The 21,541-nt window shown below is 46.4% G+C and overlaps 1 protein-coding gene across 1 annotated transcript in view; it reads right to left on the bottom strand.

Annotated features, from left to right (window-relative positions):
• ELP3 (elongator acetyltransferase complex subunit 3) overlaps positions 1-21,541 on the bottom strand; it is a 76,985-nt gene that overhangs the window by 10,631 nt on the left and 44,813 nt on the right. Inside the window, exons 11-14 of the mRNA XM_088534348.1 lie at positions 17,850-17,940; positions 12,734-12,799; positions 7,054-7,281; positions 5,735-5,816 (exon numbers count right to left, since the gene is read on the bottom strand). Of these exons, the coding sequence (XP_088390474.1) occupies positions 5,735-5,816; positions 7,054-7,281; positions 12,734-12,799; positions 17,850-17,940 (467 nt within the window). The remainder of the gene's footprint in view (positions 1-5,734; positions 5,817-7,053; positions 7,282-12,733; positions 12,800-17,849; positions 17,941-21,541) is intronic.

The raw sequence follows: 21,541 nt of genomic DNA, 5'->3' as shown, positions 1-21,541 counted from the left end.
GCACCGCCGGCAGCTGCTGCGGAGCGGAGCGGCGCTCGCCGCCTCGCTGCCCGCGCGGCCTCCCGGGCGCCGTGCGCCTGTTCCCTTTGTTCCAAGGTAGCACAAGCTCCAGCCATCCCGGGAAATCCCGCGGCACCTTGGCCTTCGCTGGCCGCAAACGAAGCATCCCTGAGAACAAAGACTTGGCTACGAGGAGACGCGTTCAGCCCAACCCGTTTACTCCAAGAAGGGCAGGGAGAACAAGCTGCTTTGGAAAGAGTCTGCTGGGAAACCCTGGTTTTGCTTTTCCCCTTTCCCTAGGAGTGCAAATTAATGTACTCTGAAGCACTGCGGGAAGCAATGGTGTTTGCACAGCGCTGGTTTGAACGGGCTTGACAGGAAAAATCATAGAATCATAGAATCATAGAATGCTTAGGGTTGGAAGGGACCTCTAGAGATCATCTAGTCCAACCCCCCTGCAAACGCAGGGACACCTAAAGCACGTGGCGCAGGACTGCGTCCAAGCGGGTTTTGAAGATCTCCAGAGAAGGAGACTCCACAACCTCTCTGGGCAGCCTGTTCCAGTGCTCTGTCACCCTCACTGTTAAGAAATTTTTCCTTAAGTTCCTATGGAATTTTTGATGTTTCAGTTTCCGGCCATTTCCTCTAGTCCTATCAGTGGCCACCACTGAAAAGAGACCATGACCGTCCTCTGCACTCCCTCCCTTGAGGTATTTATATACACTGATTAGATCCCCTCTCAGCCTTCTCTTCTCCAGGCTGAACAGGCCCAGCTCCCTCAGCCTCTCCTCATAGGGCAGATGTTCCAGGCCCCTGATCATCCTCGTAGCCCTGCGCTGGACTCTCTCCAGCAGCTCCACATCCCTCTTGTACTGTGGAGCCCAGAACTGGACACAGTACTCCAGATGCGGCCTCACCAGGGCTGAGTAGAGGGGCAGGATCACCTCCCTCGACCTGCTGGAGACGCTCTTCTTAATGCACCCCAGGATCCCATTGGCCTTCTTGGCCACGAGGGCACACTGCTGCCTCATGGTCAGCTTGTCGTCCACCATGACACCCAGGTCTTTCTCTGCAGAGCTGCTCTCCACAAGGTCGGTCCCCAGCCTGTACTGGTGTCTGGGGTTATTCCTCCCCAGGTGCAGGACCTTGCACTTGGCCTTGTTGAATTGCATGAGGTTTTTCACCGCCCAGTTGTCCAGTCTGTCCAGGTCCCTCTGGATGGCAGCACAGCCCTCTGGGGTATCGGCTACTCCTCCCAGTTTGGTATCATCAGCAAACTTGCTGAGGGAGCACTCTGTGCCTTCATCCAGGTCATTGATGAATAAATTGAACAGGACTGGACCAAGGACTGACCCCTGGGGGACCCCACTAGCCACAGGCCTCCAACTAGACTCTGCACCGCTGATCACCACTCTCTGGGCCCTGCCATCCAGCCAGTTCCTAATCCATCTCACTGTGCACTCATCTATCCCACACTTCCGGAGCTTGCCCAGGAGGATGTTGTGAGGGACGGTGTCAAAAGCCTTGGTGAAGTCGAGATAGACGACATCGACCGCTCTCCCCTCGTCTATCCAGCCGGTCATTTCATCATAGAAGGCTATCAGGTTAGTCAGGCAAGATTTTCCCTTGGTGAATCCATGCTGACTACTCTTGAGCACCTTCTTGTCCTCCATGTGCCTGGAGACAACGGCCAGTATGAGCCGTTCCATCACTTTTCCGGGGACGGAGGTGAGGCTGCTCACCTCAAATCCGACCTCAACTCCTGGCATGGGGAGAGCTCCTCACCCTGCTCCGGCTGGGACCATCCCAGCTGATGAGAGGCAAAAATGCTACCCAGGAGCCCAAACTGGTGAACCAGAGACAAAGTGTCAGCCTCCCATGAAAGAAAACTAGATTATTTATTAATCCTTCATAACTGCTATTGCTCCCAATTTGATTCAACACTCTTTACGCCGCTGCGTGGTGCAGTCACCAGTACAGCAATCGCCTTCATTTCCTCATGAATCTGATTTCTGTATCTGCCTGATCTCAGAATTCGAGTGTTTTGGGGAGTTTGGGGGTTTTATAAAGCAGGGGGAAGCCCAGAGGAGGAAACCCGATACGTTCAATTCCTGCCCTCTGGATTTCCTGTAAGGTCTGTCTTTCTGCTGGCTCTCTGCCCACTCCGAGGAACATTCCTGTTTTGAAAAGGCAAAAAACTTGACAGAGCATCCACGAGCACAGAGGGTAGGGAGTGAACACCACGAGGATACACTCACCTGACCACAGTTTGAGAATATAAAACAAATCAATCAATAAAAATAACAGGGAGGGATTTAACACCGCAAAAAGCACTACCTAGGAATGTGTGCACTGGCCTTAACAAATCAAGAAAGGTTTTCTCTTTCCAAAACATGACACTCAAATAGAGTGGCTGCGAGGGAGCTGAAAGCCTCCAGTCTGCATTATGTGGCTATAAAAGATCATACAAAGAGCTATATTAAGAGAAAAAGCTTCCTACCAAAAGCCCCTTGCAGAATGAAGCACAGTGGCATTCCTGCTCATGCCCATACTGAAATCTTAATACAGAAATCAATCTTATTTTAAAAGCTGTTACACCACCAGATCTTCAGAACTGAAGTTTCTTAAGAACTACAGGACTGCACACAGTAGCTGTTCCACAGCAATAAGCTGCTAGGGCAGGTTTAGCCTTGGTTCTTGCAAATCCCTCTAATCAGTGTTGTAGCTCTGGTTAGTTTTCCCCCAAATGCCATCAATGTGAAGCAGAGAGAAGCATCAGCAAGGAAGTTTGTTAACATTCCCATTCTTGTCACTTATCTTGGGCCTCTCCTTCACTCATTATGGCTATGAAAAATGGCATTTCTAACAATAAGCAAACCCGGGCATGGTCCCAAGCCCCTCAGTCCTCCCAGCAACGCTCCCAAACCGAGGGCTGAGCTCCCCTGGCACTCGGCAACCTCCAAGGCAGCCCGTGAATCAACATCCCATAGGAGACACTCATTACTCAAGTAATTTATCACTTGTGGGCTGACCAAGAGCCTACTTACATGAGTGAATTAGATGCTTTAGAGTACCCCTGAAAGTGTCCCGAAGCTTTACCTTGGATTTATATGCCAGCTCAGTTGCTTCTCCCCCTTAATATGTTGTTCACTGTAGCTGAATTTAACTCGGGTATGATGCATCGTTTTACTTTTAGAAAGTTCTAATCCTCCTTTTTACCCGTAACTGCAAAAAGGCAAAGGCAAGAGTAGCACAGTTTCCTTAAACACATGAGACAGCGTGCTCGAGCAGCACCAACAGACTGGGAGGTGACTCATCGAACACAATAAATGATTTTATCTCTCGTGGAGACTACGGGGAAGAGGTGGCATTAGTTTAATTTCTATTCACAGCCTCGTGGTTGTGGATTCCTGACTGCTGCGGTGTGCTTGGAAGAAGGATGCTGGGATCAGTCACCCCAAACTGATCATTATGGCCCTACTGATCTTCATCGGGAGGCAATCATGAATTACTCATTTGCTTCCCATTTACATGTTTGCAGTGAGTTATTTCGCAGCACTGCCTGATACAGAATATAAAAATGGGAATATTTCACCCTGAAATATGCCTCCGAATCAGCCCTGAAGGGGAAACAGATTCAGCTCTTTCTGAAGCAAGAAATGGGACACCTGGGGCAGGGGATATTCCTGGGAAAGTGAAATGATTTTTTTTTTTTAATTAATCGTATTTACTAGCTTATATGTGCAAAAGGAGGCAAGCAGAGTAAGAGGAGATAAGATTATGTTTCAAACCCCCTGAGGAGTCTGGACAAAAGGAAAATTGGCTCTGACAGCTAACATGCTCTGCCATGAAGGAAAGGGGTTTCTAACGAGCGAGACCTAATGGGCACAGTCGGAGCTGTCAGGAAATGTTGAATACCACCTTTGTCAACAACAACCTGCACGGGGAGACAGGTTTCTAATGTGCACATCGGCCAGGATTTTTCCTTTCCTTTGTGTTTTTCATAGCTGCTTGTAACTGTGTTGGCTGTGCTGGATGTTGTACAGAATAAGGTGAATTCTAACCCGAGCTGAACGGCGACTGATCATCTTACAGTTGAGCTCTAACCTACAGCCAATACTCAAAACCCCTATTTAGCTGACTAGTATTGATGCAGCTGGAAAGTGGCAGGCTGAAAAATAACACTGAAAAAGGACAGAGTTAAAGGACACACTGAAAAAAAATCATTAATGAAAACCTACAGTATTAATGAGACAGACAGGCCTGCAGAGAGACACTTTTAAAGCAGCTCTCCATTAAAAACTTCTCTCTAGACAGGGGTCAAAATTCTGCAGTGTGTCAGAGACCTGACCTTGTGAAGGGGTTCCTAGATGAGGCATGTATTTTGGAATCAACACGAGCAAAAACAAGTTCATCCTTCAACAGAGAAAGAATTCCTGGCTGCATTTTTTCCTTCGGATAAAACCAACAGGAGAACTGAAACCCGGGTGGTAACATCTCCAAGGAAACAGCTGGAAAGCTTCTGCTCTTTGCAGATGCACTAGTATTCTATTCTATAGACACCTTGCACAAAACCATGCTTTGCACCCCAGAAAAAAAACACAGACAAGGTCTTGGTAAGATACCACAAACTACGTATGCAGCAAGACAGATTTTTTTTGTACTGTGTCTGCATGCAGAATATATTTTATCACATCTGTTTGCTAAAATTAGTAACACAAATACTTCGATAAGTCATTTTTTTCTAAATATTTGCTGTACTTTTTCTGTTCTTGTCAAGAGAAGTGTTCTTTAGCACAGAGAAATTGCTGCTTCCTCTCTCTGGGCATCCCAAGCCCAGAGGCTACTAGCCAAAAAGAGAAGCTATTTTCACTTTTGTGCTTCTTCCTTATTGTCACAGACCTGGGATGGACATTTGTTAATTGTATGAAATTCCCCATTCAGACTGACTCCTGTATTACAGCTTTTATGCTATAGTCCCCCAGGATAAAGGCATCTTATGCCAACAAGAGTTTCTTCTTCCAGTTTGCCAGTGTGCTTAGTCATACAACCCATAAAAGCTTCCTATAGCTACTATAAGTTACTGATGTGAGAGTGGTACCAATAACCAAAGGCAGCCCTGACCTTGACTGCACCCACGCGACTCCACGGGCTGATGCTGCCTTTCTTAGTCACGTTGCTTGGAAAAATGAAGTGGGAAAAGGGGCTGCAGCTCTTTCCTAGCCAGCATCCTCCCTCCTGATAACGTTTAATGTATCCTAAAAGCACAACTGCCCACCGTAACGACGGGACTTGCAGAAACCCTCTCCAAGGGAGGGGACAATTTTCTATAAAAGGGAGGCTGACAATTTCCTATGCTCCTAAATTCAGGAAAGCAGCCCTGAATGGGAACAACCTGCGACAGGGCCAAAGCAGCAAGCTCAGAAACAGCAGCTTTGGGAGGAGGAGGAACCCTCCAGTCACGCAGCCGGGCTCCTTCGGAGCCAGGAGCAGGAGGGATCCCCACGGCGTGTCCTCTGGCATGTTGTTCCCAATAACAGTGTTGTGCTGGGCAAAGTGAGGCTGGAGCTTGACTGCCTGGCTAAGCAGCAGCTGCAGATGCTCCTTTTTCTGCCTAATACGATGAATGGTCACAGCAGTGGTGCTGGCTGCAGTGGCTTCATTTTCAGATTAAGTTAGGAAAGGGGTGGGGGGGAAAAATAAAGGAAAAAAGGAAAAGGATAAAGCAAGGTACCTGAAATAACAGCAATTTTCCATGACCCGTGCTCCTCTTTGGCTATTCTTTCTGCCTCCTCCATCAGCAACATACCAAATCCCTATAGTGGAAGGAAAAAAAAGGAAGAAAACAAAAATCCAGTTAAAATAGGAAAATAGAAGCAAGGTCCCATTTCAAACACTAACACAGACCCAGCAGACTCCTATTTTTGGCGCAGGAACGCTCAAAACATTGTTGCAGGTAAAGACAAAAGCTGGTGTGGGACGTGGCTGGGGGACCCGTGGGCCTCTTGCAGGGACAGACTCGTGTCCGGCTTCACGGGATGAGGGAGAAACAGGAGCTGCCAAAGCACAAGGTGCAGAAGATCCCGATAACACCGAGGGGCAGGAACGCCGCTGGAATCCCAACGCTTCCCAACAAGAACAGCTTTTCCACCCTATTTAACAAGTTAGGTGGTTCAATACTCCCAATGGCTGGTTGGATTAATTCACATCTAATATTAGGATGCGGGAGTTACGCTGGGCTCTTTGTCTGTGTATTTGCCTGACAAGATGTACAGGCTCGGGCTGTGGTGAAACTGAACTGGATGTGACTTAATTCTAAGAACATTTAATACTTGTAGGCATTTTAAATAATGCACACAACCCTTCAACCTGAAAACGTTCTTCTAATCAGAAATTGTCCTCACCAATTGAGGAGAGCAGTTTCTGCTTAACCTCTTGAACAGTGGCTCTTCTGAATGAACATCAGTGCGTCATATGCTGTGAAATCTCAATTTCCAGCTTATTTTAATGTTCGTAGCTGGTAACTGTGAATGGATTTTTCTTCCCCCCCCCCCCTTATTTTTTTTTTTAATCATTTGGGATTACCACCTTTTGCCCTTCCTAGATTTTGAAACGTTACTATTTTACAGCGGAAACCTTTTTTTTTCTCCCCAGCTGCTGCCTTGTGGCCATACGTCATCGCTGTCCAACGAAATTGCATCTTAATGCATATACTCAGGGAAAGATTATTAAATACAAGGAAGTTAATTTAAACCCTCAGCCCCGAGCGTTTTTGGCACAGAGGACAAAGTGATTGCTTTTTTAAAAAGCTCAATCTTCAGGCTTAAAATCTACCAGGGCCTAAACTCAATCACACTAGCAAAAACCCAGGAGCAACAGGAATTTTAGCATGTGAAATACAAGAAAAGCCTTGATTTCAATTCTCTTCCTCCTGCAGCAGACTATAACCCAAACATGTGCATGGATATCAAAGATTGAATACCATTTCGCACTGATTAGAATGGGGAGGGATGAGGAAGAGGCACAGGGAAAATCCGAGATGTCTTGGAGTACCTGATGCTGGAATTTGGAGGGATCCCGGCTGCTCACCGGGACCACGCTCCCGTACACGTGCAGCTCCCGGACTATGGAGACGCCTCCCTTCAGCTCCGCTCGGAATGACTCCTCCGAGCACTTCCGCAGGCGCAGGAGGCCCACCAGGATATCCTGCTCCGGGTCTTCATAGGACAGGAAGGTCTCCCAGCCACCATTGGCCACATAATCTCTTCTAACTAATTCAATCTGGTCAACGAAAACACGCAGCGAAGAGCACAAAGACAAGGAGAGAAAAGAGAAACTTGGGAAAAATACTTAAGCGACACGTTGAACAGACCAAAACCAATTTCATGGATCCATAAATTATTATGATTCAGAGAAAACACAAAGTGCTTTCTTAAAGCCCAATTTAATTCTAGATGGATTTTAGCAGTAATGGATAAGAACCGAAGGAGCTATTACCACAGTCATATTAAAGCATGTGACTATTTTAATAGAAATATATTTGCCAACAGGATAAAACTAGTCTTCCATGCCCATGCGAGCTCTCCAGAAAGGTTCATGACCCATAGAGCTAGCTGGTGAGTCAGAATTATAAAACTATTTTCCTTACACTACTTGAGTTTCATAATTCCTTTAAAATCAATGAGGACAACAGCTCTTTCCACTAACCAAGGGACTCGCGCTGAGCTTCTACTCCTAATTATAGATGAGCTAAAGCACAAGGAGCAGTTTCACACCTGCCTTCAGTGAACCTGCACTTAGGCCACATCTCCCCTGTTCTGCAAAAGAAAAGGCTTGAAGTGTCTAAAACCTGTGGTTTTCTAAGCAGCAGTCAACTCCCTTTCCTAGTTATGAATTAATGATCGGGACAGTGTAACGGAGCAGATCTGAGACGGTTGGCGTTGACTAAGAAGTCCCAGAAGTTTTTGCAATGCATCATGAAGTGCATTTGCACTTTAGAGCTCAGCAGTGAGTGCTCAGATATTGATGGAGACACTCAAACCATGGGGACAAGTACTCTGATAACTGACCAGTAACAAAGTATTACTTGCCTTGAACCTCATTTATTGATGACAATCTAGACAAAGGCACTTCTGAAGACCACAACAAGGAGAAGGGAAAAGCAAAGGCTTGACTGCCTATGGAGAATATGAGAAAGACTCTGCCTGGGCAGGAGAAATTAGTTTTGCAGGTCACCTAGAAGCTCTAACGGGTAACTGATAGGTAAGAGAGCAAAATGCAGGAAAACCTGTTTTTCAGAGAAGGAAACTTAGCATCACAGGGAGCATCATCAAGGCCCATGACCTAAGAAATGACACAAGATCAGGCTTCCCTAAGGCAATGTGAGATCAGATCAGATCTGATATAACGTAGCAGAGTTAACACTCAGTTAATTTAATGTATCTTGTTGATGATGACGACGAAGCCACATCTCTGGTGACACAGTGAGTCACAGCACTTGGGCTTGGAGTTGAGCTGGTGAGCTGGACTAGCTACCCAGCCTTGCTGTGAGGGTTCCCTCGGCCACCCGAGCACCGGGGGAGCAGACCCAACTGCTCACCTTGGCTGGCTCAACACGCGGGTGGCAGCCCCTCTTGGTTTGCAATGCCTGAGCATCACATAAACACAACACACGCGTGGGGATTTTCAGAACAGACCAGTTCTAGTCTCATCCCATGAACTGGGCACCCGCTAACAGCTGGAGAACATCAGCTGCTCTTCTGGAAGGCTCCTCCATCCAAAAGGACTGAAGTTTGGGTGCTCCAAGAGCGCTCTGATGCTCTCCAAATGGGGAATCAGCAAGAGGAGGACTATTAAAGCAAACCCCATTTGAACCATCACGTAGACTTACCTGCCATCATCAGAGAGACTCCTTTGACCACAAGAGATGCCCTGCAAGCAGGAGCTTTGCTGGCATTTCCAATGCTTCCCTCCGGACAGCACGGCACAGGATTGACCCCAACGTGCACCTCACTGTCCTCCTCTCTACATAGCCTCAGGAAAGGAGCTTCGCTATTTTACTGCAAATCTCTAATGCCCAGAAATCCATGAATTAAGATTTGTTTACTGAACAAAAATAATTAAAAAGACACGAGGGACCCTGCTGCCTCCCTACGGCGCTCCATGACGAAGGATTCGAGCCCTTGCTGCCTGCAGAGCAGGGCTCGTTTCAGCACTGACGCAGGGCTCGTGGGGCGAGCACCCAAACAGATGTCTGCGGATGTGCCAAATTCCGCTGGCAAACGGTGGCCCGCGGAGTCTCCTGCTAGCGACCAGCTCCAGGAGCAAAGCAGAAGCGTTGGGGAAAACGAGGGGGGGACAAGATCCACACAGCGCTCCGACGCTGCGGTGCCACCACTGAGCTCGCTGGGGAGAATCGTAGAATCACAGAATGCTTAAGGATGGAAGGGACCTCTAGAGACCATCTAGTCCAACCCCCTGCACACGCAGGGTCACCTAGAGCACGTGGCACAGGACTGCGTCCAAGCGGGTTTGGAAGATCTCCAGAGAAGGAGACTCCACAACCTCTCTGGGCAGCCTGTTCCAGTGCTCTGGCACCCTCACTGGGAAGAAATTTTTCCTTAAGTTCCTGGGGAACTTTTGGTGCTTCAGTTTCTGGCTGTTTCCTCTAGTTCTGTTAGTGGCCACCAGTGGAAAGAGGCCAGCCCCATCCTCCTCACTGCCTCCCTTGAGGTACTTCTAGACACTGCTCAGGTCCCCTCTCCAGGTTGAGGCCCAGCTCCCTCAGCCTCTCCTCATAGGAGAAGGGGTTAGGGTGAAGCTCATTGCTGATATAAAAAAGGGAAGAATAAGAAATACTGAAAAACACGGCCATGCTAAGAGTTCAGCAAGATCTGAGAATTCACAGCCTTTTCCTAAGGAAAAAAAGGGAGGGAAATCAGTCTATTGCGTGGAGCCCAGCAGGCCTCCATGCCCCGCTATGCGTTTTCCATCCCAAAGACACTTGCAAGGAGGAACGAGGAGCGATTCTCCGCAGCCAGGCTTTATCCTGGGGCACACTGAGGTGAAGCAGGCTGAGACCTGCTGCCCTCCTCACCTGCCTGGGCATGGAGAGACGCAGGGGCCGGTGCCCGGCGGGTGGCAGTCCCTTGTCCCCAGGCACCCTGTGAGCGGGGTAAGAATAACCCTCCTTGCAGGGCAGATCACCACCTCAGCTCGCAATCCTATTAAAGGCTGGCACAAGCTTTGCTAGACTCGCTCTAATAAAGGAAAATCCCACATGGAGACGACACTCTTGACCTAAAGCAGCTAAAAAAAAACCCCAAACCAAAAAACCTGTCTTATCCCTACTAAGGCTCCACATGGAGATAACTATCTTGATTGAAAAGGCATTTATTTCGCAGAAACAGCAGCCTCTGCCTCTTGCAGATAGAAACCTGCATTAGTGTCAAGGCAGCCCCGCTCGCTGCCCCTCACCTCTCAGAAGCCTTCACTCCAGCAGCTCCTCTCAGCAAGCTCTCACGACAGCGTTTTAAGACTATTACGTAGCTCTGTGCAGCTTTAACCACTTCTAAGAGCAAGCCAATATCCTCGGAGGCTGTGGAAAAATGCCATTAATTGAAAAGGCAGCTTAGAGGCAGGCCTGTAAATAAGTAGCTATGGGCAAGTAATCTATTTCAAATTGATTAAAAAAAAAGATTCAGAATACTTTTAAAAGCAGACACACCATCATTATATACCTATATATAAAAAAAACCATACAGCCTACTGATCCTTAACAAAAAGGGGTTGCATGAAGTGCAACTAATTATAGGAAGGAACTAATTACTTTTAGATCTGACATGATAGCCTCTCTTATCAAAAGGATGGGTTGTTTACTTTCAAAGACAAGGAAAACATCATACCTTGTCATTAGCCAAAAGCACATGAAAAATTACACTGTCTTCAGAATTCCTCTCGCTTGCTGTCATGATAAATTTTGCAGAGACTAGATAATGACATCCTCCTGCCACTCACGGAGACGAGCTTAACAAAGGCAAGATTCAACATAACACTGCTTTGAAAACCCTGTGATAAGCTATTTGCTAACTACCCAAGACATTTACAATTTAAATCAGATTAGCACTGCAGACAACAGACATCTTTGGAAGATATTTTGTGAAATGACCACAGATTAGATAAGGGGAGCAGAAAGGCTGCATGGCCGAGGCACAAATACACTTGTACAGCCTGAGTTCTTGGGGAAATCTGATAAGAATGAGAGAAGAATGAGATAATTTGCTTGGGTTCAGAACCCATTTCCATGATGGATTCCCCTCCACCTGACTCCAAATAATGGCAGCATCAAAACCAGAGAATGGCTCCCAGTAACATCCAATTTGCAAAGGGAGAACATCACCCAGATTCCAAGCACTGCAAATATTCACGCTATCTAACTTTTGGCACCTCGCTTCAGAGCCTCCCTGAAGCCGAAATCACCAGGAGAACTTCCAAAATGCAAGTTGGGGAGCTCTGCAAGTAACCCCTCTCTGTGCTGAGGCACAGAAAGCCTGATTCCAGTTCAGCCACCTGCATTTAGGGTAACCAACAGGTGCCCATCGCACGGAAGAGGGGAGAGCTACGCAAGCGTCGTCCTGATTCAGCTTTCCACAGCAGCATCTTCCGTCTGCCACGAGGAATCCACGTTGGAAGGAAGAGGCAATATATGATTGACAAACTCTAAAACCCTCCAGGGGAAATGAGAGACAGCGAGCTGGATTTTAACAGCACCATCATTAATTTGAGAGGCAGCACAAGTGACAGAACAGGAGAGATTACTGGTTTTGTTTTCCCAAATTTGTCTGAGTCACCATATGTTGGATCCATCTTCCCCAGCTTTAGATGTTTACTGAGGAGACATCTTCATCTTGCTGTCAGCCAAGAAGCAGGAAGAGAAACTTCCAGGGCATCACGTAGTGGCCTCTGTATCACATATACCAAGGTGGATCCCACCCCAAGCTTAGAAGGTTCATGTCCTCAGCTCCCAAACGCAGCCAGGGACATCCTGATCATTTTCTAAAAGGACTCATCCCTTCTCATAACTGAAATGAGCTAGGGAATTAGTCGCCTAAATTGGATGACTGAAATTCAGCTGCATATAATTTCCCTTTCTTTAAAATACGCACGGTAATCTTTTTTGAGGACTATTTTAGGATTTCAGAAAGAAAAAGGAAAAACAAAAAAATCACAACTGTATCATATGCTAAGAAGATCTACTCACATATGAGTATATACAGATGAATGCAGAGGTCTATTACAGTTTGTGTCCATATAAACACGCACGCGGACACAAAAGACTGCAAGTTCAGCCTGCTGAATATTAAATCCTGTTCAGCATGAGCACACAGCCTTTTGGATATCTCCTAAGTCCAAATCTGTAACCGTATGGAGTGGGGAAAGGCTAAACAGCAGCAGAAAAAGAAAAACTGTTTATTTTGCTACAGCAAACCTGCTGGTGAAATAACTGGTGGCTCCAGTCATTTTACTGAACATGGTGGTCCATAAATTTCAACGCGTGACTGTGCCCAAACAAAAAGCATCCAAAGCTGGAGAGAATAGAAATGAAAAATTGGAGTCAGTTACCATGGCAAACCACAGGTTTGGATGTGCAGCAAATGGGTCCCAATGCCTCCATGCCAAACACATACAACAAACTGCGTTGGACGCAAACTCCTGCAGAATAGACAAATCCTACCTGATAAGGTCTCACTTTATGGTGAATTTCTTGAATTCCAACCTCTCTCGTCCTTACGTCACGACACTGGAAAAAGAAAATGAGAGAAAAATCACACAGAAGTACATTAGGCTCTGAAACACACAGATTTCCAGCCACCCGTTGGGTTCAAAATTAAACTGAAATAGCGTGAAGTTGCGAGGATGAATTTCAAATGGGCAGACTTCAAAATAAAAATGCTCACCGATCCATCCCTAATACACCTTGGAAAGAGGTCTTAGTGCTAAATGGAAAGCCATGCTGGTAGAAATCAATTCACTGAGCAACCATTGTGTCTCATGGGAAAACGTACCCTTTGATTCACAAACAGCAGGGACTGCAGGGAAAGTCAACATACATGAAAGAACAACAAGAAAAGACTTAGACATTATCCATTTTTACTCTACATTGGAAGGTTTTGACACTGACAAAAATCTAAACCAAGGCACCATAGATGTTCCTTAAAAAGACTGAATTTGAACAAGCTTTTTCCTGCTTTTAGGTGATAACATGAGAAGAGCAGCAGAATTCCTACCCAAATATAAGAAAGCAAAGCTCATGCTGATGCAGCATCCACAGAGCATCAGCAAGGCTTGGGATCAACAATACAGAAAGTGGAAATAGCTGAAAAAAGACACTTTCCTCCTGCAGAAATCAAAGGAGAAGACAGAGCTGCAAGCTCGGGGTTTGACAGTTGGGTTATAGTCTGCAAAACTTTTGCACTTCTCAGCAGTACTGACAAAATTAAGTAATTTGGCACCCATCTTGATAAGCAAACAGTTGTGGTCATATAAGGGCTCCTGCTGCAGCGGACTCGGTGCTTTCACATCCTAGTGGGTTTGATGTAAAGATCAACGCTAACCTTAACCCAACTCTTGCCAAAAATTAAGTGCAGCCACAACAGTTTTCCCCAAAGCGGCGAGGTGTAAATCCACACGTGTGCTGTATTGGGAGAAAAGGAAGATATAACCTTACAGGGGTTATAACTGCTCTAGCAACAACACTTATCTGTGTAGGAACTCCAAAAGACTTCCAGCCAAGAGCAGAGTGTGGGAAAAACCAATTTATGGGAAATACCTGAAGCACAGAACAAGCAGAGCTCCATCCCACGCCCTGCTCTGCTTTTAAATGCCATTATCGACGTAGAACAAAACTCTCCCAAAAAGCAGAGGATAAATGCTTCCTTTTTACAGTGTCATTCATCGTAGTACAGAAATAAATAAATAAAACCTCGGGCTTCTGGAGGAGACGCACACTTCTCTACATTACAATTTCCTAACCAGCACGCACCACGAAAGCCAACTCTCCATTAAGAATCCCAGGACTGGGAAAAGGCAGCGTATTTCTGTGATGATGCTTTGCAATTCCGTGTCCAACACACACGTTTCTCTGGCCCCAGACAGCAGCTGGCGAATGCGCAAGGAGCATCCTGTGCTTCCAACAAGCTGCTCGGGGATCACTTCTTTGCAGCAACCGCAGCCACGCGCTGCAGCGTTGCCACGGCTCAACCTCATCCCCCAACCCCATCCTCACCAAGCCAATGCACAAAGATGATGCCAGAGGTGCCAGCACTAGTGAAGTGACTGGTATTTGCTAGTGAGAGCCACAAACCTTAAATATAAAGCTTCCTGCAAGTGCCCTCTCAGCCTTGGCTTTCCTCTCTCCTCTTCCAAGCTCAGAGGAAAGGGAAAAGCACACTCGGAGCTGACTCGTACGACACGAGGAGAACGCAACAGATCTTACGTTCCAAGCTCTACTGCAGCAAACGGCCTGGCTCCTCACGCCACCAGCTGCAGCGTTTCTGCCTCGCTAAATTAAAATCTCTAATTATCTGCACAGCGGAGACTTTTTTAAAACAGATTTGGTTCTTCTGAAGGCAACGACTGCCAGCTTGACAGGCCCTATAAGTTGCAGCTCAGTTCAGCTCAGCCACCAGGCTCACCCCCGACTGCCATGGATCAGATATCCCTGCTTCTCCAGCTGATCTTGATCGGATTCAGCTCAAAGGATGTGGTTTCAGGGAAGGACTCGCTAGAAGCCCTACAGAGCTCAACGGCAAAGGCTGAACTGCAGCACGGAGCCTGTGCCCCCTGTCTGCCTTTGCAGTGGAAAGTCAGCAGGAGAGATGGAAGCTTCAATGGCTGGCAAAGCTGTCAGCCAATTCCTGGCTTGCTGCTGGAGAGAGATCAGGAGGAAAGATTTATGGAAAAGTCTGCGGCTTCAGCGCAGGAGAGATTAAGCCACTATGGAGAGCCCAGCTGGAAGGAGGAGTCAACGCCAGAAGTCCGGAGTTTATTGCCTGATCTTTTGCGCTACAGCTACAAGATGCAACTGAGCTGGCAAGAGCATTACGCAGTTAAACACAGCCTGGAGAGCTATTTGTGTTAAATACTAACAATATCACAAAATACAAACCTGTGGGGGGCTCCTGGAACACGCGTTGGAGCTGAAGCTTTTACAGTTGCTTCTTGTTGTCCATGATACAAAATGAACCACATTAAAAGCTTGTGCACACCTATCAAAGCTGTAATTATGGTACTGGCCAAAACCTCTCCTTGTAGTTGTTCTACCCTCCCCCGGATTAGGATAAAAACCACCCCTAACTCACTCATCCAATACTCACTGTCTGTGTGATGTTTAGTACAAAAGCACATGCAACCACACGTCTGGGTTTCTCTTGCATTTCCCTTCTTGGGAATAATCCATAGGGCTGATTACAGTCTATGTTGCCTCATAACGGCCCCTATCCCACCTTGCTGGATGTGGTAATGCCTTAAAACCTCTTTAAGGAAAGGTGAGTTAGAAATAGGGCACACTAACTCATGATACAAACCCAGCGAGCAGCTGTGGTGAGGATCTGGCCTGCCTGAGCACCGGGATATCAAGGCAATGAAATGTCTTTGGAATAGGCTCAAAAGTAGGAGATTTGGGTCAAGCTTAGTCTGGGAACTTGGACGTGACTTTGCTGGAGGCTTAAGACAACTGGATCAAACCAATGGACAAGTGGGTTTCAGGAAGGAGGTGCCAACTCAGGCAGTACAGGCCAGGTGTGGGGACAGAGAGGTTGACAGAGGCAGCTGAGGGCCGAGCTCAGCTGTGATGAGTGGGACAGGGTCCAGTTGGAGACCTGCAGCTTTGCTGTGTCCCTCAGAGGTCAATCCTGAGCACAATATTGCCCCACCTGCGCATCAGCAACCTGAATAAAGGCACAGAGTGGTCCCTTCAGCGAGTTTGTTGATGATGCAAAACTGGGAGGAGTGCCTGATGCACCTGAGCATTAGTACCAGTACCTCTGGTACCATCTTAATACCAGAGGGTACTAAGATGATGAAAGGACTGGAGTACCCGGGCAAGTCTGACAGAGCTGGGCCTGTTCTGAAAAGAAGACTGAGAGGACATGTCACCAGTGTGTGCAAGTATCTGCAGTGAGGGTGTAGAGCAGACAGGGCCAGGCTCTTCTCAGCAGTCCACGTGAATATGAGGAAGAATTTCTTCACTATGAGAGGGACTGAGCACTGAAACAGGTTGCCCAGAGAGGCTGTGGAGCCACCACACCTGGAGATATTCAAAAGCCACGTGGAGAGAATCCTGGACAAATTACTCTAGGTGACTCTATTTGAGCAGAGGGGTTGGACAAGATGATCTGCACAGGTCCTTGTCAACCCTCAATCACAGAATCCCAGAACGGTTGAGGTTGGAAGGGACCTCTAGGGATCACCCAGTGCAACCCCTGCTCCAGCAGGGACACCCAGAGCACGGGGCACAGGGGGCATCCAGGCAGGTTGGACATCTCCAGAGAAGGAGCCTCCACAGCCTCTCTGGGCAGCCTGTGCCAGGGCTCTGGCACCCTCACACCAAGGAAGTTCTTCCTCACATGGACATGGAGCTGCCTGGGGTTCAACTTGTACCCGTTACCCCTTGTCCTGTCACTGGCCACCACCGAGCAGAGCCTGGCCCCATCCTCCCTACATTCTCCCCTCAGCTACTTGTCCATGTTGCTCACATCCCTCTCAGCCTTCTCTTCTCCAGGCTCAACAGGCCCCGCTCGCTCACTCTTTCCTCACACGACGGCTGCTCCAGTCCCTCCATCACCTTCGTGGCCCTGCGCTGGCCCCTCTCTAGCAGCTCCACGTCCCTCTTGTCCTGGGGAGCCCAGAGCTGCCCCCAGGGCTCCAGGTGCCTCCCCAGGGCTGAGCAGAGGGGCAGGATCCCCTCCCTGGCCCTGCTGCCAACGCTCCTCCTGCTGCAGCCAGGAGCCCATTGGCCTTCTTGGCCACCAGGGCACGTTGCTGCCTCACGGGGAACTTGGTGTCAACCAGGACTCCCAAATCCCTCTCCATGGAGCTGCTTTCCAGCAGGTCAACCCCTAATCTGTGCTGGTGCCTGGAATTATTCCTGCCCAGGGGCAGGACCCTCCACCTGTCCTTGTAATTCTGCAAAGAGGGAGCAGTGTCACAGCGGACTATATGGGGCACTATAGATGCTGACTGCTATAGTCACCTTCCCATAAAAATCAAGAGTGGGCATGTGTACCTGCTTCAGACTTAAAATATAAATGTAATTTCTCACTCTCCTCCTTCTCTCCACCTCCGCGTATATATTTATCTAAACTCAGAAATATCAAGAATATCAAGTCTCATTTGTTTCTGCCGAAATCTCTCCTGGAAGATTTCTCCGGCCTCAGACTAAGAGCCTTCTTCCAGTTGTTCAGTCAAACAAGTGCATGCGTGGGAAACAGAAAGGAAGGATAATTTCTAATAGCGTAAATTAAAAATAAACCCTCCTGCTTTCTCTCTGGTTTAGAAGGTTTAACTCTGCTAAGAACGGGAACATCACAAACTAGTTATCAAGTACCTACATGGGTGGAGGTAAGAGTTCTAAACTAAAAATTGTTCCAAAAGATCCAAAACAGTTTATATCCTTAAGGTGATTTTTAACCATTTAACTTATAAAATAACAATAATAATTAACACAAAACTTAACATACTTATTTTTTTTCCAGCGGCAAACCTAACCCCTATCCTGTCTTGTGGTCATCCCTTTTCTTCCCCCAGAATCAGTTACTTGGCATAAAGTCAACAATCAACAAATATTTTACCTGTGTCCCAAAATCCTTCATCCTGGCCAAGGCAAGTTCTCTCAGGTTCCCGTGCTCCACTCCAGAGCTGACTAGTGGCATGGGGATATCTCTGCATAGGAAAGGAAAAACCCAAACCTCAAAAAAATTGCATTAGAAGGCATTAAACCTGAAAGTGCTATTGTGGTCACGGAGGCCAAGATCTTATGCAGAAGCCTGAAGTACTTATCTGAATCATCTTTGCTTCAAGTCATTGGTTGAATGAAAAATAACCGGCAATGTCAACTAAAGACACAAGAAAAATGGAGAGGTAACAGCACTACAGAACTCATTTTAGTAAGAAGACTGAAGACAAGACTAGGCTTTTGCAATCCCGACAGGTAGGTTGTAATTTTGTTTTCAATTTTTCACTTGGAAAGCTGAAAAAATTGTGTATGTGGCTCATGCAGTGTAGCCTGTGCCTTGCCTAGGACATAGGTCACAATATCTGCTGCGGGAGACCAGCAGTTGGGAACCAGGCCACATCTTTCTGCTGCGACCAACTTGAATGTCCAATACGGAAAAAAATCACCAGATTTACAACTTATTTTAAACTGGGATACTAGCTGTTTAAAAGTCAAGAAGTCCTGCTTAAGAAATGATTTGCAGCCAAGCCCAGACATAAAATCTAGGGCCCTCCTGTGAATGGGAATTGGTGAGTGTGTAAATGGCAAGAAATCTTCCTTCAGTTCTGCAAGGGTGGTACTAAAAGGGTACTTCCATTTAACACTATATTATAGAGAGTAATTTCAAATTATTCCCCCTCTTCTGACTTAAAATCTACCTTGACACCTCTGATAACCCATTAGACCCCTGGATGTAATAAGCAGCACTGCAGAAGGCAAAAAGGCACGTTAGAAAGCACAAGCTGGCTGTGAGAATAAAGTAGGAATTACAACTAGCGTTGGGGCAGTTAGACACAGGTGATCTTCAAACATCACTTATAAAACTCTAGAGTATTTTAAAATTAAAAACACTCTAAAAAGACACGGACAAACCTACTCAAGTACTATCTAATCCGAAACCCCTCAGATTTTCTACAGGGAAATAAGAACTATACAAGTGTGAAAGATGCTTAGCACGATGTAGAACAATTTAGTCTCAAAATGCAGTTCACACACATCCTTTGATGAGTATTCTTCCTTTCTCTTCTTCTCTACAAGCACTTGGCAGAGCAAAGAAGAGAATATCATCAAAAAACACACAGAGAAATGGATGGTTGGGGAATTGGTAATGTAATTAGCTTAATCCATCTTGGTTCAGTAGTGATTGAAAGTCATCACCATCGAGCAGCTGTCTGATGACCTCTATAAAGGGTATTAATTGAGATCTGTTCAGTTCCTTGTGGACTTGTGTTCACATCACGGCCACCGTTAGCAGTTCCTATTCTGGGCAAGTACATGAACATGAGCTGTAATGGGCCAAGAGGGTCCTGCAGGCCCCATCCTTGGGCTGTTTCACTCTTGTCCCAAGTCGCTGGCAGGGGGCAAGAAAAGGAGGGATCCTTTATTGTGGACAGGGAAAACAAGTATTTCGGATGCCAGTATTCTCCTATTTCAGCATTAAATACAAGCCAATTTTGGCACAACTTCTGCCAACAGACAGCTGGGTCCTGGGGGCCTTGTGGTTTTCTTACTTTCCTCAATCTTCTTTCTCTAAAGCCCAAGGGTCTCAGAAAGCTTCCCCACCTCTTAAACTTGCCTGATGAAAAGTTGAGGCAAAATACACTTAGCTAACCAGTTCATTTATTCAGTGGATTTCTCTGAGTAAATAAGAGGCTGCAGAGCCCACACAACATATTTCAAAGGGCTTCAATTAGAGGAAATGAGCACTTCACACTGTGACTAAGGGACACACTGGAGGAGAAGAGCATTTTCATCAGGGCATGTTAGATCTACAGTGCTAATCTAACCGAATGCCTTTCCTCTAATTATGGACCAGCTCCAAAAAGTCAGGCTGCACGTATTGCCCCTAAAGGGGCACGGATGAAACGCACTTGCATCTTCCTGAAGTAGGTCTTCAGCAAAAACCCAGAGTCATCTAAGAAAGAGTAAATAAACTATTGCAAATAAATGGAGAATACAAAATACAGTAGCCTCTCATCTGCCGACTAGGGAATAAACGAAAACAAGACATGCACTTTTGTGATAAACAAAGTTTTAAGGAAAAAAGAAGCAAGGGAGAATTTTTTATCCCCATTTCAGATCAGGGCAGGATATATCAATAAATATTCTATGTACATCATGGGTATACAAGATAGATGTGTTTTCTGGACAGCCGAAAGACAACATTGCACTAGTGATTTCAGGACTTGTTAAAATGCTAAATAAACTCCAGCTAAATCAGGGATTTGGAATTAAATCACGACCTTATTAAACTTAATGTGTTATTTGCCAGGACATTCAATGGCGGGTATCTAATCTTGGACTTTTCAAAGTCGAAGATTCGATTCTTAATCACAGGCAAACACTCTACGTTAGCACTTGTGAAGCAGCTGGTTCACACACACGGTGCAAATCAAAACACTTGGATTCTACCCTCAACTTTGACTTGTTAGGTGATCCCAAAGGACTCGGGCGCTCTGTTTCTCCAGGCCTATATGTCCATCAGTAAAGTGAAAATAATATTCACACAAAACACAGGGATCCATAGGAGGAAAGGTCTCACACACCAAAGCACCTGGGTGCACAGCAGGTTCTGAAGCACTCTGGTTAAATAGAGTATTAAACATCTCAGTCATGAGGCACCCATGAAGACCTTCTCTCCCAACCAGCCATTAGTAACATCCTCACAATCATTTTGCACGTTTTTAACTAGGTTTTTGGAAGCAGAAGGTTTTTCCACTGTCCTGATGCCTCCTCCACACTCACTCCACTCCTTAAGCTGGTAATTTTGAATATGTGACCGATTACTGAAGTGTTCAGTCCTTATGCAACCTGAAAACCAACAGAGAACAGAAATCCCCAACAGAGACCCTGGTAAGGGCCAGCAAAGCAGTCCTGGGAATACAGGGCAAACATTTTAGAAACCAGGCTTTGTTCATTATTGTGCTACAGAGCAACACAATGATCCTGAAGGCAATTTAGATCCAAGTAATAGCTTTTGCACTTTGCACCGGAGGTGTCAAAATCTGTAATCACCAAGAACAAATTTCAGATAACACGAGCCAGTCAGTAAGAAAACAATTATTGCACTGGAACGTAATAACCGAGGACTGCATGACAGCTGCTTGGAGGCTGCTGCTGCTGACAGACGCAGCGCACGAGTGGGTTTTCCAGGTCTGTGTTCCTTAGGAGAAAACCCACTAGGCTGCAAATTCATAGCCCTGTAAAACGAGCAGCTTTATTTTTGGATACAATGCTATGCCAGCAATATCATGAGCAAACGCACTGCTGTGTCTGTAGTGGAGTGCATTAGGAAGAGGACAAGAGTTTTGCCTTTGAAAATGCTTCCACGAGTGACGTGAAAAGCCTGTGGTTCTGATCAAAGAAGATATCCTGTAAGACATGTTTTACCTTCTTTATGTGGTTAACATTTCCCCTTTTCAGAATTTAGCTGCAGCTCCCAGTTTCTCAAAGGAACAAAGAATTGAAGAAGGGACCTCCTGGGATCTCAAACTGCGGCTCAGTTACTGCAGACTGTCAGATCACAATCACATTCATAAATCTAATCAA

This window comes from Tinamus guttatus, unplaced genomic scaffold (genome assembly GCF_059628265.1).
Source record: "Tinamus guttatus ecotype Peru unplaced genomic scaffold, ASM5962826v1 Tinamus_guttatus_pri_ptg000548l, whole genome shotgun sequence".
Classification (NCBI taxonomy): domain Eukaryota; kingdom Metazoa; phylum Chordata; class Aves; order Tinamiformes; family Tinamidae; genus Tinamus; species Tinamus guttatus.
This window is presented reverse-complemented; position numbering and strand designations above follow the sequence as displayed.